Source organism: Salvelinus alpinus, chromosome 2, assembly GCF_045679555.1.
Source record: "Salvelinus alpinus chromosome 2, SLU_Salpinus.1, whole genome shotgun sequence".
NCBI lineage: Eukaryota > Metazoa > Chordata > Actinopteri > Salmoniformes > Salmonidae > Salvelinus > Salvelinus alpinus.
This window is the reverse complement of record NC_092087.1, coordinates 65,241,268-65,258,983: the sequence shown is the minus strand read 5'-3', so window position 1 is coordinate 65,258,983 and position 17,716 is coordinate 65,241,268. Positions and strand designations below refer to the sequence as shown.

At 41.3% G+C, this 17,716-nt stretch overlaps 1 protein-coding gene across 6 annotated transcripts in view; it reads left to right on the top strand.

Annotated features, from left to right (window-relative positions):
* LOC139543991 (serine/threonine-protein kinase MARK1-like) overlaps positions 1-17,716 on the top strand; it is a 78,209-nt gene that overhangs the window by 12,535 nt on the left and 47,958 nt on the right. For all 6 annotated transcript variants that reach the window (XM_071350673.1, XM_071350654.1, XM_071350636.1 and 3 more), the window contains exons 2-3: positions 11,522-11,725; positions 16,888-16,941. In XM_071350673.1, the coding sequence (XP_071206774.1) occupies positions 11,522-11,725; positions 16,888-16,941 (258 nt within the window). The remainder of the gene's footprint in view (positions 1-11,521; positions 11,726-16,887; positions 16,942-17,716) is intronic.

The window sequence follows — 17,716 nt, the reverse complement described above, 5'->3', positions numbered from 1 at the left end:
GAATCAATCTTCAGGATGTTGTTATCATATATATCCAATAACGTTCCAACCGGAGCATTCCTTCATGTCTGTATAAGTTATGGAACGCAAGACGATATCATGAGGAAAGCGTGTGACCTAGAACTGGCAATCTGCCAGACCAATGACTGAAACACCTCCCATCTGGCCCCACATCACACTAGAGGCTTCATTTAGCATTCTACAGACCGTTTACATCTAGTGGAAGGCGTAGGAAGTGCAAACAGATCCATATATTACAGGGAATTGAATAGGCGATGACTTGAACATCGACCAGTCTCAGAATTCTCACTTCCTGTTTGGATTTTTTCTTAGGTTTTTGCCTGCCATATGAGTTCTGTTATACACAGACATCATTCAAACAGTTTTAGAAAGTTCAGAGTGTTTTCTATCCAATAGTAATAATATGCATATATTAGCATCTGGAACAGAGTATGAGGCAGTTCACTATGGGCACGCAATTCATCCAAAAGTGAAAATGCTGCCCCCTATATCAAAGAAGTTAATATTGCCTGCTAACCTGGATTTCTTTGAGCTAAATATGCAGGTTTAAAAATATATACTTCTGTGTATTGATTTTAAGAAAGGCATTGATGTTTATGGTTAGGTACAAGTTGGAGCAACGACAGTCCTTTTTCGCGAATGCGCACCGCATCGATTATATGCAACGCAGGACACGCTAGATAAACTAGTAATATCATCAACCATGTGTAGTTATAACTAGTGATTATGATTGATTGATTGATTGTTTTTTATAAGATACGTTTAATGCTAGCTAGCAACTTACCTTGGCATCTTACTGCATTTGCGTAACAGGCGGGCTCCTTGTGAGGCAGGTGTTTAGAGCGTTGGACTAGTTAACCATAAGGTTGCAAGATTGAATCCCTGAGCTGACAAGGTAAAAATGTGTCGTTCTGCCCCTGAACAAGGCAGTTAACCCACCGTTCCTAGGCCGTCATTGAAAATAAGAATGTGTTCTTAACTGACTTGCCTAGTTAAATAAAGGTGTAAAAAAAAAAAGATATACATAATAAAATCGGCGTCCAATATTACCGATTTCCGATTGTTATGAAAACTTGAAATCGGCCCTAATTAATCTGCCATTTCGATTAATCGGCCATTTCGATTAATCAGTCGACCTCTACTCTGCATGCACAGTGCATTCTTCCATCACAAGTACAGCTGATTCTCAAGATCTTGCATACTAATGAGATGCTATTGAGCCCACACTACTATACTGTCTGAGCCAAGGACTACATGCTTTCTGGTAAGTTTTGAATACAATATTGGGTGGGGTGAATATATTTTATGACATGCATGATTTTTTTGTTAACTAGTAAATAGTAGCCTACAGCAAAATGTGTTTAAATAATTTCTGACTTGTTAAAATTTCTGCTAGTTGGTAGTTAATTCACCTGTTTCCATACATGTTTTATTTTAAAACATTTATCTTACAAAGGAGTTATTTAATCTAAGTGGTTAACTATTTATCTGTACATGGAATTGTATTTTTATTTTATTTTTTACTCTTTTTCTAATCTTTACAGGAAAATGCCACTGGCGCTATCTGATGTGTGGAGACATTTCATTGTAGCTAGAAGGAAAAGCTGTGCCATATGTGAAGAATGCAACAAAGATGCAGAATCATCTGGCCAAGAGCATAAAGTTCCCTCAGCGCTCACAACAAGCAACCTCTGACAAAAGTTCCTCTACTTCTATTCGAGTTTAAAATGATGAATCGGACACCTTATCGATAGCAACAGCTCATGGTCCTCCTGGAATCAGTAGTTGTTTTTGACTCATTGGAGGAACGTAGTCAGAAATGCTGATGAATGTCTTGCTCGAGCTGTGTATGCAACTGGTTCACCTCTGATGCTCACAGGCAATGTGTATTGGAAGAGATTTCTGAATGTTCTTCGCCCAGCATACACTTCTCCAACCAGACATGCTTTATCTACTAATTTGCTGAATGCAGAGTTCAACAGAGTTCAAGTGAAGGCCAAGCAAATCATAGAGAAAGGAGACTGTATTGCAATAATCTCTGATGGGTGGTCGAATGTTCGTGGACAAGGAATAATTAACTACATCTCCACCCCTCAACCAGTATTCTACAAGAGCACAGACACGAGGGACAACAGACACACCGGTCTCTACATTGCAGATGAGCTGAGGGCAGTCATCAATGACCTTGGACCACAGAAGGTATTTGCACTGGTGACAGACAATGCTGCGAACATGAAGGCTGCTTGGTCTAAAGTGGAGGGGTCCTATCCTCACATCACACCCATTGGCTGTGCTGCTCATGCTTTGAATCTGCTCCTCATGGACATCATGGCACTGAAAACAATGGATAAACTCTACAAGAGAGCCAAGGAAATGGTTAGGTATGTGAAGGGTCAAGTTACAGCAGTAATCTACCTCATCAAGCAAAGTGAGAAGAATAAGAGCACCACATTGTAGTTGCCCAGCAACACCCGTTGGGGTGGTGTTGTCGTCATGTTTGACAGTCTCCTGGAGGGGAAGGAGTCTCTCCAAGAAATGTCCATATCATAGTCTGCTGATGTATTTTGTGAGAGAGTGGTAAGCAGCCTGAAACTCCTGAAACATGTATCAGTAGCCATTGCACGGATTGAGGGAGACAATGCCATCCTGTCTGATGTTCAGACTCTGCTTGCAGATGTAAGAGAAGAAATCTGTACTGCCCTGCCCACTTCAGTTGCTCTAAGCAAAGGAAACTACAGTTCTGAAATGCATCAAAAAGCGTGAAGACTTCTGCCTAAAGCCCATACATACCGCAGCATACATGTTGGACCCCAAGTATTCTGGCAAGAGCATCCTGTCTAGTGCAGAGATCTATAAGGCCTATGGTGTCATCACTACTGTGTCTCACCACCTTGGCCTGGATGAGGGAAAGGTTCTGGGCAGTCTGGTGAAGTACACTTCCAAGCAAGGGCTTTGGGATGGAGATGCAATATGGCAGTCGTGCCACCATATCTCATCAGCCTCCTGGTGGAAGGTACTTTGTGGATCTGAGGCTGTTTCTCCTGTTGCCTACAACCTCCAAATCCCACCAACTTCATCCACCTCAGGGCGCAACTGGTCCTTGTTTAGGAACGCACACACCAAAGCACGCAACAGGCTGACCAACAAGGGTTGAAAAATTGGTCGCCATCCGGGCAAATTTTAGGCTTTTTGAGCCTGACAATGAGCCAACCTCAACTAGGTTGGAAAGTGACCGTGAAGATGATGCCTCAGTGTCTGAAGTTCAAGAGGTGGACATTGAGGAGGTCCAGGGAGACAACCAAAGCTTTTGTTTCTAGACTATAATTTCACAGATGTATGTTGAAAATGTTTTTGGGAGATGCGATGGATCATTTAATATTCCCTTTTGTTGTTCAGTGAAATCATCCCATGTAAAGAGTCGACTCATATAATTAAAGTTCAATTTGTAACTACATTTTTCAAATTTCTTTTGGAAGGATTTAATCATTTGCAATTATGATAAGGTAAAAGGTTTATGTTTCTGTCTCCATATGATATGGTAAATACATCCAATGCAAAAGGTATCTACATTTAAATAGTATTAATATTAATTTGCATATATTTCCGTTAATTCCCACAGAAAGTTTCCACCTCTGAATATTCCCCAAATGTACATAACCTCTTTGTGAAGAGAACATGGCTCTCAGTGGACATCAAAGTATGGCTAACTTTTTACAGTGCCTTTCATATTAAATTACCCTTGTCAGCTTAGTTTACACAGAATAGTCCCCTTGGAATGAATCAAACAGACTTTTCTTGAAAAGTAACTAATGCATTTCATTTCTCAAACAACACATCAGTCAATGGCCCTGACTCGTAAGGGTGAAGCAGGAAAACAAACGGTCCATTGGTGTCCTGTAAATGTGTTTACGATTGACAGTATACATCCACTCCGGGCCCTGTTCCATTTAGATTACATTTGATCCGTAGCAGAGTCACCTTGCCTCTCTGTGGCACATATGGCAACGCTTATAGCTAGTGCCCGCAAGAAACCAGCAATGGTCGATACAGATCATCTTTGGCGCTGCATAAACACAAGTGTTGCGTACACTTACTAGCAGCCAATGGCGGCTCACTTGGATGGAAACATAAATAATCTAGTGAAGTTTATCCACTTCAGCAGGTAATAATGCTCAGTGGTTCTGGTATACTTATGTTAATTAGGGACTGTACATTTGCATAAGTTGTAAAGCTAATCGCATCACAGCTCATTGCATCTGACTCCCAGTGTCAATGTTGCTTTTGCATCTCTCCCTAGTAGCTAAAGGAGGAAACTAATTGATACGATAATGCCAAAATGAAGACCAGAAAAAGATGACCCAAAGTGCAGCAGATGATACAGCACATATGCAACTCCAGTGTAACTCTAGCTTTTGGGAAGTCTCTGTGCCCACGAACCCGACAAGTCGGTAGCTATGTCTGTGATCTGTGAGAGAAACGAATCGAGGGGTTCATAACGAATGCCCAGATACAAGTGGCAACAGCTGCTCTTATAGTCAGATGCTATCCAATACCGGTCCCAGTTTTCTGTCATTCTGCATGGTTGGACAGCTTATCGATGGGACCGCGAAGTCCGATGCCATTGTGGCATGCCTGCATTACGTCCTCAACCATGTTGATCTCCAAAATTGACCACGTTTGAGGTTTGCGCTGGACCAGTTGACTGGGTTCATTTGATCAACGCTTCCCTCAGGGCCAAGGCAAGGGAGAAGAGAATGTTGGTGAAATTACATAATTGGATGTTCCCCTACAGACATCTGTGCTCTAGATGACATGAATGAGGTAAGGGAAGGTATCTGCTTTCAAAGCTCGGGAGGAATTGGTAAATTAATTCCCTCACGTCCTTGCAGGGCTACAGTTTCCAACTTTTGTGAAGCATCACTGTCAAAATGAGCACAGGTAATAACATGTGCAACCCTTGTGTGGTTTTGATATTGTTCACCAAGACTATATTCCTTCTCAAAATGTCCTTGAGTATAGAGGTCAATAGATGTACAGTATATAGATATTCTGTTTTAAATGAGTGTTTTACTGAACGGCATGAGGGTCAAACCATATTAGTTCCCAAAGGAGTTCTTGAAGTAGTACCTTTTCAGATACATTTATTTGAATTTGAGTCTCACTTTTCCACACTGGACAATAGATTTTCAAAACTTTGATTCTGAAATCCCCAAGAGGTGGAAACGAATAAAAAGCAGCGCCAAAGTCAATGGACCTGACAAAGCTTCCTCAGTAGCTTAGATAAACTTCTCTTGCCCTCACAATGACCTTCAGACTGTTCCCGTTAGTCGAGCCTCTGCACTAGGTGGATGTTGATTTTATGAGGTAATTCCTCAGCGCTCTAGCCCTCTGTCGTGTTTTGTGCGAAACAAACCCTGGCAGTGAAAGGGAAGTGAGTCCACAGCTGGAGTGAGTCCCATGCCGTTGTTTCATTCATTCAGACCTGACACTGTCAATACCTCTTTCTCTCACAGACACACACACACACACACCCTGTTTACTGCAGTAATAGACTCAGGTCAACCTCAGTTCAGGAAATAAATGGGTACAGTGTGAGACTGTGTAGGCTATATGTCACACTGAGTACAAGGGGGCGGCAGGTAGCCTAGTGGTTAGAGCATTGGGCAAGTAAACGAAAGGTTACTGGTTCAAATACCTGAGCCGACAAGGTTAAAAAATCTCTGCTCTTGAGCAAGGTACTTAACCCTCATTTTCTGCAATGGTGCCGTACTAATATGGCTGACCCAGTAAAACAACACTTCACTGCACCTATCCAGTGTATGTGACAAAACATATCTATAGTACCAGTCAAAGGTTTGGACACCTACTCCTTATTTTATTTTTTTTATTATTTTCTACATTCATCAAATACGACAAAACACACATGGAATCATGTAGTAACCAAAAAAGTGTTAAACAAATCCAAATCTATTTTAGATTCTTCAAAGTAGACACCCTTTGCACTGATGACAGTTTTGCACACTGTTGGCCTTATCTCAACCAGCTTCACCTGGAATATTTTTCCAACAGTCTTGAAGGACTTTCCACAGATGCTGAGCACTTTTGGGCTGCTTTTCCTTCACTTTACGGTGCAACTCATCCCAAACCATCTCCATTGGGTTGATGTTGGGTGATTGTGGAGGCCAGGTCATCTGATGCAGCACAGCCACTCTCCTTTTTGGTAAATAACCCTTACACAGCCTGTTGGGTCATTGTCCTGTTGAAAAATAAATGATAGTCCTACTAAGTGCAAAATAGATAGGATGGTGTATCGCTTCACAATGCTGTGGTAGCCATGCTGGTTAAGTGGGCCTTGAATTCTAGATAAATCAGTGTCACCATCAAAGCACCATCACACCACCACCTCCATGCTTCACGGTGAGAACCACACAAATGCGGAGATCCTCTGCGTCTCACAAAGACACGGCGTGGCTACCACAGCATTCTGCAGTGATACGCCATCCCATCTGTTTTGCGCTTAGTGGGACAATCATTTGTTTTTCAACAGGGCAATGACCCAACACACTTCCAGGCTGTGTAAGGGCTATTTTACCAAGAAGGAGAGTGATGGAGTGCTGCATCAGATGACCTGGCCTTCACCCGACGTCAACCCAATTGAGATGGTTTGGAATGAGTTGCACAGCAGAGTGAAGGAAAAGCAGCCAACAAGTGCTCAGCATATGTGGGAACTCCTTCAAGACTGTTGGAAAAGAATTCCAGGTGAAGCTGCCAAGAGTGTGCAAAGCTGTCATCAAAGCAAAGGGTGGCAACTTTGAAGAATATAAAATTATATTTTGATTTGAAAACTTTTTTTGCTTACTACATGATTCCATATGTGTTATTTTAATAGCTTTATTGTCTTCACTAATATTCTAAAATGTAATTTAAAAAAAATATATATTTATATATATATAGAAAAACCCATGAATGAGGTAGGTGTGTCCCAACTTTTGACTGGTACATCTTTCTTTTTTTACAAGTGGGGACATATGCCCCGATAGCTTCCAATGACTGAGCAGTTGATTGATAATATTACTGCTGATGCCAGTGCTTGGATATACTCTCCCATCTGATAGTGTGCTGGAGGTAAATATCTTTTCATATTTCACTTGCAGTCTTTTCTTTGTCTTTTCAAAGCCATTTTGCTGACTGAGATTACCCAAGTGTTGACCTGCATCAAAGCTAGAGCAAAAAATAATAATTTTTGCGTCCGCTATTAAAAGTTTTGGTTATGTTGATTATTATCAGTGCAGGAAATATAATGATAAATCAAAGGCAAGTTTAATCTCGGCCAACTTGTTTTAGGCTTTTGAGTGATTTATTCATTTAATTGTCAATGTTTAAGGGAGCTTCTTTACACAACATGCCACTTGTCAGTAATGTTCTGCAGGTTAATAGAAAGACAGGTAGTTAGGTAGCTGGGAGTTGAATATGAGAGTAGATGGCATGAATTCTCATATAGCATCAGCCCCCCCCCTTATTCATTTTGATTTAAAATACCAAACTGATCCTAGATCAGGGCCCATATCCACAAAGTGTGTCATATTAGGAGTGCTGATATAGGATCAGTTTTTCCTTCTAGAACATAATGGATAAAATTATCGGTGGGACCTGATCCTAGATAAAATTTTATTTGTCACATGCGGCGAAAACAACCGGTTTAGACCTTACTGTGAAATGCTTACTTTCAAGCCCTTAACCAACAATGCAGTTCAAGAAATGGAGTTAAGAAAATATTTACTAAATACAATAAAATAGCAATAATGAGGCTATATACAGGGGGTACTGGTACCGAGTCAATGTGCAGGGGCACAGGTTAGTCGAGGTAATTTGTACATTTAGGTAGGGGTAAAGTGACTATGCATAGATAATAAACGGGGGGGGGGGGGGGTCAGTCAATATAAATTGTCCGGGTGGCCATTTTGATTAATTGTTCAGCAGTCTTATGGGTTGGGGGTAGAAGCGGTTAATGAGCCTTTTGGACCTATACTTGGTGCTCCGGTACCGCTTGCCGTGCGGTAGCAGAGGGAACAGTCTATGACTTGGGTGACTGGAGTGTGGGACAATTTTTTGGGGCCTTCCTCTGAGACCGCCTCGTATATAGGTCCTGGATAGAACCTTTATATAACTAGGCTGGAATTTAACTGGATGGCAGGAAGCTTTGCCCCAGTGATGTACTGGGCCATACGCACTACCCTCTGTAGCGCCTTACGGTCGGATGCCGAACAGTTGCCATACCAGGCGGTGATGCAACCAGTCAGGATGCTCTCGATGGTGAAGCTGTAGAACTTTTTGAGTATTTGGGTACCCATGCCAAATCTTTTCAGTCTCATGAGGGGGTAATAGGTTTTGTCGTGCCCTCGTCACGACTGTCTTGGTGTGCTTGGACCGTGTTAGTTTGTTGGTGATGTGGACACCAAGGAACTTAACTCTCGACCGGTTCCTCTACAACCCGTCGATGTTATTGGAGGCCTGTTCGGCCCTCTTTTTTTTATGAATACAGGCTCAGGAACGAAGGTAGTAGGACCTGAGCGCTTCATTTTGCCTTTAGTGTTCAAACCAGATCGTAGAGTGGCAGACGGGGAAGGAGAATACAGAAAACGTGTGTTACAAAACACGATGGTCCGTTGCTAGGGCTTAGCGAGCCATGCGAGCGTGAACGAGCGAGCAAGTTGAGCAGAAATAAGTGGCGAACGGCTAAAAGCAAGGGTAAACACCAAAAATGCCCCTAACCCCCATTCAGAAGGTAGGCAACATGAACTATCTGGATGGAAAAAATAGGTTAAAACAACAGTGGGCACTGGTGCTGTGTAATGGGCTGATTTGAAAAACCATCCATCAAACATCTGTGATTTAATTAGACTAAGTAAAGGTGTTATAATAATATTGTAATGAAATGAGGACGTGTGGTCTGTGAAACCTCAACTTTCTGGTTGGTTATTATATTATTATAGCACCATACGGTATAATGCTATCAGTATGATAATATTGTTGATTATAATACTTTGCCATAGTGTTAAGCATTTCCCAACTTCACCTATTTTGTTGACCATATCAGTCTGTTTTGTATAATGATATGCTTTCCATTTTTATTGGAGGGAGATGCCACTGTCCCTCATCTATCCCTCTGTTTCTCATATTTTTGTCTCGGTTGATTGTAAATGGTAGCCCATATATGGAGGTGACTAGTAGCGTGTTGATATTGCTCACAAAGCAGACCACAACAGCACAAGGCTCCTGCCAAAGGATGGAGATGGAAAACATAATGACAGCGCTCCATCTCTATATGCTGTTGTCACTTGTGTTAGTTGTGCAGCCCCACCTGTTTTTACGTTTTCAAGGAATGACCTATAATATGCAATTCATCACTCCCCTTCTGAAGGAGACACTCCTTTACAACACTCCACAAATCTGATTTTACGACCCTCCAGTCGCTAAAATGATCTGTGAGCTCTGCCCACCACCATCCTTTTCTCGTCTGCCGTAACGAACCGCGTCGAGGCTAACGACGACTCCTGCGTTTGTCCCAAGGTCACAGCCCTTTTTCTCCTCTCCAGATGTATTACATTTAGTTAGAATAAACAAGACGACCCGCCATTGTAAACACTATCATTACCATAATGGACCTCCTTGTGTCCCCAAGTACGACAGTGCTGGCCTATATTTTCGGCAAGGTTTTCTTGGGACAAACACTCAACGCAGTCACCAGTGATTGATTACTCGAGTGATTGAGACCTGGGAAGTATTCACTAGGAAAATGAATGGCAGTGTATCAGTATACTACGATCCCACTGCTTATGTGTACAGTACAGTGACATTCAATCAAGCTGAAAAAGGCTTCCCATTACAGTGGCATCAGTCCATCATAATGTCAAGACCAGAGGCACATAATCTGAATTCATCTGTAACAGGAGCTGTGTGTTGAGATTTGTGTCCAGTAGCCATGTCTTTATGAGGAAAAAATCTAGAAACTCCATGTGTTTGTTATTGGGAAGATGGCAGTGGGAAGAAATTCTGACTTTTGGAAACAAATTAATGTTTAGTATACACACTGGATAGTACTGTGTTTTGGCCTAACTACTACGGTGTATATATATGAACTACTATCATGTGTCACTAACGAACACATGGGTCACTAATTCCACGTGTGCCGTGGGTACAGCTGCCAGGGTCTCAAAGTAAACAGTCAGATCATATATCCAGGTTAGAAGTCCAACGTCAACAAGTTGAGATCCAGTAACTACATTTTCTTTGGGGCCCACAACCCAATATTGATATCAGACAATTATTGCGACCTCATCCTGTGAAAAATGTGTTGGAATCAACAGCCAGTGACAGTCTTAAAATTCAGTCTGAAATACTATAAAATAAATGGTTTAAAGTGAATTGAAATGCATCGGAGGTATTGGGAAGTTCAGGGAAGATCATCACGCAATAATTGTGTATGATCTGTGAAGAAAATAACATTACTTTTCAATTTGATACATCCAATTGGCGACAGATTTTCATGCGAATACTCTTAAAATCTGCATAAAAACAATGTGCATTTTCCCACGAGACGTTTCCATCAAATTGACTTGTTGCGTATTAAAGGCTGTGAAGGATGTAGTTCACATAAAAATAACTTTTGCGGTAAAATTCCCATGTACCAAATAAAAAAGACAAGTTAAATGGGTTTCCATTGCATTTTCAACTCTACTGTTTTGTCATTAAAATGTTGCGTTATAAACACTAGCGAATGTGACCACTCTGGTTTTATTATTGACAAAAGAGCAAGATTATTTGTATGTGTCAAATGGAAGCCAAGCATCGATCATCCTGACACCAGAAAAAGACCCTTGATATTTATTGAAAAGGAGCATGAAGCTCATCACTGTGCATTTTCACCACCCTGTGAAGTATATCATAACTTATTTCATCAGTAGCCTAATAAACTGCATGCTTTCCCGAGTTGTAGTGGGAGGACCACACAACATATCATCACGTGACTTCAATATGATGGTTATAATAATCAATATTTGCACATGAAAGCGTTTGCACTGCCGTTTCTCGAATAATTAATTGTAGAGGAACGAAAAGATCCCACCTTGTCTAATTGATTTGTTTTGTTGCCATTTGTAAAGTTTAGAATAACATTTGCTGTTTACATCAGGCCTGTCATGATTTTTATCTGACATGTACTGGATGGAAACCTGATTTGTGAGGCAGATATAGTATCGCTAGCTGTTTTAGCTTTCTGACTGTGTAGAAGAGACATGCATGTTGCTGGTGGAAAGCTGGTCTAGTTGTAATGCCGCAGCCTCTGGCATACATCTTTGATGTTGGCATAAGTTTAAATCTGGCCTACTCCCCTTTGACACAACCTTTCTATCCTTCCACACTTTGATCCTCTATCTGTTCAATAAAATAAATATTTTTTTAAACCGACACGTTGTTCTCCACCCATGTCACATTCTTACAGCACACTTCTGTGGAGGGCTACCAGGAGCCCCCGGCCCCGCCGGCTAAGTCGGGGAGTCGGCACAGCCTGCCGAGATGTCGGAACTCTGTGGCGTCCACGACAGACGAGCAGCCACACATCGGGAACTACCGGCTGCTCAAGACCATTGGCAAGGGGAACTTTGCCAAAGTCAAGCTGGCCCGGCATATACTGACAGGACGAGAGGTAAGTTTCCTCCATTATGAATTTGTTGCTGTCATTTACTGAACTGTAGTGTTTTTAAAATTTATTTTTATTTTACCTTTATTTAACTAGGCAAGTCAGTTAAGAACAAATTCTTATTTTCAATGACGGCCTAGAACAGAACGACATATTTTCACCTTCAGCTCGGGGATTCGATCTTGCAACCTTTCAGTTACAAGTCCAACGCTCTAACCACTAGGCTACCTGCTGCCCCACTCCAATGTATGTATGTGATTTGTATAGAAATGTAAGCAAGGTTTGAAATTATTATGTTTTCGTCAAATATGATCTGTTTTTATAACTATTTGTAATTATGTTCCGGCCCCCTGACCATCCGCTTAAGAAACAATCGGCCCTCAGCTGAATCTAATTGATGATCCCTGTTCTAAGAGGTCATGTTGAGTCTGTTTCTGTATTTTAAATGCCTAAACAGGAAATAACCCAGTTTTCCTTCCTTCGAATTGGTCTCACGCGCGTGTTATGTTAAATTTGACTTTGTTGAAAATTGCATGTGTCTTGTTTGGTACACACACAGAAATATTTAGACATTGGATTCATGCCAATAGCTTGGTGATTTACATGTAAGGACTCAAGAGGTGTGGAGTTCCTAAAGTTTACATTGTTTGCATGTCCAAATTTTTCTGGATTTTTGGTTTCTGGGCTCAACAAGGCTGAGTGAAGAGGGAATCTTGTGAACTACAGTACCAAAGTCCTGTCCCATATCTCTATGAAAGCAGATGTTAAAGGAAAATGCATGTTTTTTTTCTGACCTTAAAGGTAGTTTTTAATGTACCATGCCAGTCTATGCCCTCTAACCCAAAGGAATTTAAAAAGATGAGTACCAAATAAGATCAGAAATTATATGGTGCTTATCTTTTCATTTTGGATTGCCACAACAGGTGGGATGTGGATGTATCAACATCGGACCACTTTTAGTCTGAAAACATCTGACACTTTGGTTTTGGAGTGAACTGTCCCTTTATTAAAACAAGGAAGTGAAATGTCCCTTTAAAGTGGAACTGACAGCGTTTGAACTATGTTTCAGATATGAAACAATCATATCAGTCAAAAATATCGAATTCCCAGTTTATGCTACAAAACCTACTTTATAATAAGTTTTAAAAGTAGGTTATATTTGACTCTACATTCCATGACGTACACTAAGGTATTGTTGGCAGAAAAGATGGATGCAGTTTAATGCATGATTAATATAACTCACCAATATATTTCTTGGTAGTCCAAAAAATATTGCTATCAGGTTGTAAATCACAGCTGGCCTGGTACATTGTTTGCTGCCTCCATTCGGGATGCACTTTTTCAGATTCCATTACTCAATATTTTGGACAAAAATTGACAAATTTAATGAAGTCTGAGATTGACAATACAATCTTGCAAGGGCAATGATCACAAGTCAGTCATAATGTGGATAAAAGGCTAGAGAGTATCTATTTATGTAGCAAGCTAAAAACACAGAGCCTAACGTTAGCAAGCTAGCTGCTAGGAGGATGTCATGTCTTTGGAGTGAGTGACTGACTGTTTCCACTTATTGTTTTTCGGTGGCTATACACAGCTAGACATGCAGGTGTCATTTGTTTACAGTAACATTTGCTAGCAAGAACTTCAATTACTTTTATCCAGGTGGCATGTCTCTTGCGTTCGCAAATTCACTCTGGCTATCTACTCTGATTTCAGAGCCCTCTCGTCTGAGTAAGACCAATAACTGATGAATTTACGAACGCGCAACACCGGCTGAATATGGCCGGTGTCAGTAAACAGGCCAAAAAAGTTATAGTCACGAACGCTCTAGATAACAACATGTAAAGAGCCTAGTTAATCATGGTCAGAGTGAGGTGTTCTCTCATTTGTCTGTAAGTCGCAAGCTAGCCAACTTTAGCCAGTTAGCTTGGGTGCTTGGTTGCAGGCAAGCTACACAAGGACGAGTAGGCTACAATTCGCGTAGTTTATCAGTGCAATTTTGAAGGCCAACTAGCTGAAAAAGTTTGAGTGTTTATCAAATGTTCCTTTGTTAGATTTTAGCTCATCTTGCTCTGGCTAGCATTAGTTGTTGATGTGCGTAACTGAGGGAGAGCGAGCCCACCTTTTTTCATGGTTGTTTGATCAATAGGACTGCTTCGGTACGCAGCCAGGAGAAGGCAATTATAATTATATTCAGCCCAAGAGCACAACAACCACTGGCCAGAAAAGGCCTGGATTTTTTTGGGGGGCATTAAGGTCACAGAAAAGGGATGCGGCCGGGAAATTTGAGGCATTATCAAGTGCTTGTCAAATTGTGAAAGAGAGACTGATGAAGTGTGTACAGCCTGCGCAAAACAACAATGCAGAGCTCATGCCTTTTCATGCGACTTTTCAAATCATCATCAGTTGCATCATGCAGCATTAGAATCTTAGAAAAATCAACACACAGCCATACATTTGTATCACAACTACATTTGCATCTCTGAATTAAGCATATAGGAGTACCTGTTTCTTTGTTAACCGCTCAACACAGAATAGACACGTGAGCACTCAAGTCATTTGGAGAAAATATCCTTTCTATTTTATTCAGCTATGTTCAATCGTATTCTTCATACTATAAAATAATGCCACAGTATTCTAAGCAAATCTTGTCTGCTAAATGAGCTAGTGTAGCCCACAGCCATATGGCATAGCAAGATCAGGGCATAAGGACAACTCAGAGTATTCTGTTCTTGCTCTTCATAGCATGTTTCTTTAGACCTGTGTTAAATAAGGGATTTATTGTGATGGTGTAGGCTATATTAAATGGATTTATTAGACTTTTTAAAATGTAGGTGTTCCAAAAGTCTGCATCAGTGGCTATGCTAAATGTGTTTGTTAATTAACGGTCAATTAACGTGAGACCGGCAGTTATTTGCTTGACATATTTGCTTGACAATCACCAGCTCACAAAATGTCATGACCGCCACAGCCCTAGTAGTGAGTGCATACATTTTCATATTTTTTTGTTATTGTACTGGTCCCCGATGGGAATAAAACCCACAGCCCTGTCGTTGCAAGCGCTATGCTCTACCAACTTAGCCAACTGGCTATGGTGCACTGTTCTGCATAGACTCCAGTCCTGGACGAGACAGATGTTTATTTATTGTCCAAACGCACAGCCGCTTTCTCACTATATTGCTATAGATTTCTTTTTTTTTAATGCCTTAGTGTATATGTAATTCCCAACCATTCTAAGAATGTATGAAAACGTGAAAATTCCCATATCTAAGTGGTCGCTTGTCAGAACCTAAAACAAATAAAAGGTGTCTTCTTGGGGGTGTATATGAACAGATTTGAATATGATTTGATGTTGCTAAAATGCTGTCAGCCACTTTAAGACAAATCAAGAGTTAACAAGATATGGCTGCACTGGTTGCCCTCACCACCCATTGACCTCAACCACTCAACAATTCTCTTTCAGTGTTGGCCAAGACCTCAGCGCAGTTTAAAAAGTCTACTTTTGAAATGGAAATAACTTTGGCTGGGTACTCTGACCCAGCATGAGCCACAGTATAGGTTAAATTATTGATGCAATGTACGTCAGTACTCGCACCAGAGTGTTGAGTGAGAGAGGTTGTTACGTGTGAAATCAAACATTCCGGTATGCCTACTCCAAGATTAGCTGATAGGATGCGAATGCTTATGGTCTCGGGAGCCTGCTGTTTCTACCCAGTAATGGTGACCAATTACATATCCATATTTCAGAAGAGGAGAGGCTGTTTTTTGCAAGGGAGGCATATTCTACGGTGCCTTTTATTTGCATTGTGCGAGTGTCATCTCCTATCCCAAAAATGATTGTGCGTTGATTATAGTGATTATGGTTAATTGTAGTCTCGGGGACTGATGCAACCTTTCTCAGTGACGCTTTAAAATGATCTCTGGCACACTGGGTTGTAAGATAAGAATTCCATATGCGTCTTTTAAAAGGCACAATCTAACTTTCACCTCAAGTGCAGCGGCAGCCCTTTTGACCAGTTTATAATCTGTGGGGGTGGATCTGGACAAATGGAACTGCCGGTGAGTTATTGTATGTCTTTTAAATTACGCTCTTGCTGATGAGTTTGTACACCAACACAGGCCCAAATAAATCTACGTATTCCTCCTCTAAATTCCACTTTGAAGCAGATAATTTTTTGTACCAGGAGGACAAAACGGCAGTACTGCACCTAAAAGCAGCCACAGTCAAATTAAGGAGTGTCGCTTTAACTGTTGGACCATAACTTGTCTCTTTGAATGGTTAATCTTAGAAATTACGGATCGACACGAGAGTCTCTGGCCTAGACCTTGATAGATGAAATGGCCGCCTACTGCCTTTCACTATGAGAGTGTAGGCAGATCGGCATCACGTCCGAGGCTTCCTTTAAGATCCCTCACTCAGTGGCCAGGATACATTTTTATTTAACAATATGAACGGAACCAGCAGAGCCTGTATCGACCTCAGCAGTCATCTCTAGACATTTCTAAGAGCAGTCTCTCCCGAAATTGTGGTTGAGGAATGTCATTACAACCACGACCTCTGTGTGTGTGTGTGGGGGGGGGGGGGCTAGGAGGTGTCATTATGTGTTGGTGTGTGTGCGTCCAAATTACATCCTCAAACTGTCCTCCTTTCAAAACATAAATCAGTTTGTGCATTTGCAGCCTCCATAACAGGGACAGAGTTTTTTTTCTATTTTGTTTCGCCAGCAGACAGCAAGAATTGGGCCTGAATAGATTTTCAATTTTGAGCTTGAGTTACCAACCCAAGGCTGTCGAATCTGCACTCTGGTGACTTGATCCTTCTGTTCTGAGGAAAGCACACCTCGTGTGGTGCTAACCAGGATGCTAAATTGACCATTTAATCATAACTTTCTGTCTGTGTCCTAAATGGCACCATATTCCCTATATAGTGTGCTACTTTTGACCAGGGCCCATAAGGCGCTGGTCAAAAGTAGCGCACTACACATGGAAAAGGGTGCCATTTGTGACACACCTCTCGCTCTCAGAAGCTCCTCAAACTTCGTTAAACCTGGGTTAGGATAGAGGATCAAAACCTTCCATTGTCAACACAAAATGGGTGATGTCACAGGGCTTTGGCCTGATGTGATTGGTGTGTAAAGTCTATTTCTTGTTTGTCTCTGCTCCCGTAGGTTGCCGTGAAGATAATAGACAAAACGCAGTTGAACCCGACTAGTCTACAGAAGGTAAGGCCTCACATTCAAACAACTCTTTCTCTCTCTCCCTTTTTCTCTTCTCTTCCTCCCCTCTCTTGCTCTCTCTGTTAAACACAGTCTATGATGGGTGAGCACAGAGATCAGATGATGATATCAATACAACCTCCCTTTTGAGTTTTGCGTCAGACACCGGATGACATTGTGTATGAGAGACCAGAGCCACACAGGGGACATGTTCGTGAACTTTTGAGGAGACCATTGGTTTAAACCATTGGTCTTAAATGGCTAGCTGCTAGCTTTTTCCATAGGCCAACCTGGCAAAATTAGCCACGGTGCTGCGGCCGACTAGCTGAGCAGAAAATTATATCCGGTAACTAAGTCCTTATCAGCCAATTAAAATTGGCGACGTAGCTGGACCTGATCCCAACACCTTTCCACTAAAGCATCCGTACCAGAAATCCACTGCACGTTCTGATAATCAAATGAACTACGTCACGTGCAAATATGTGTCTTGACAATTAACTCAGTGAATGGTGCCTAGTTCCATTTATGCTGTAATTTTGGATCCCCCCATGGGGTGATCATTTTTCTTTTGAGATGTAGAATAACATTCGTTGAGGTATTGTGTTGAGAGAGAGAAATAATCTGTCATCATGCAAAATTAAGATTTGGAATGAATTCCATAAGGAATTTTCAGCCTTGTTCACAAACACATTGCTAGGACCTAATAATCATATTGCATGGATGTGTATACCTACATGTAGGCCTACATCATTTTATATGCATTGTTATAATTATCTCCTTC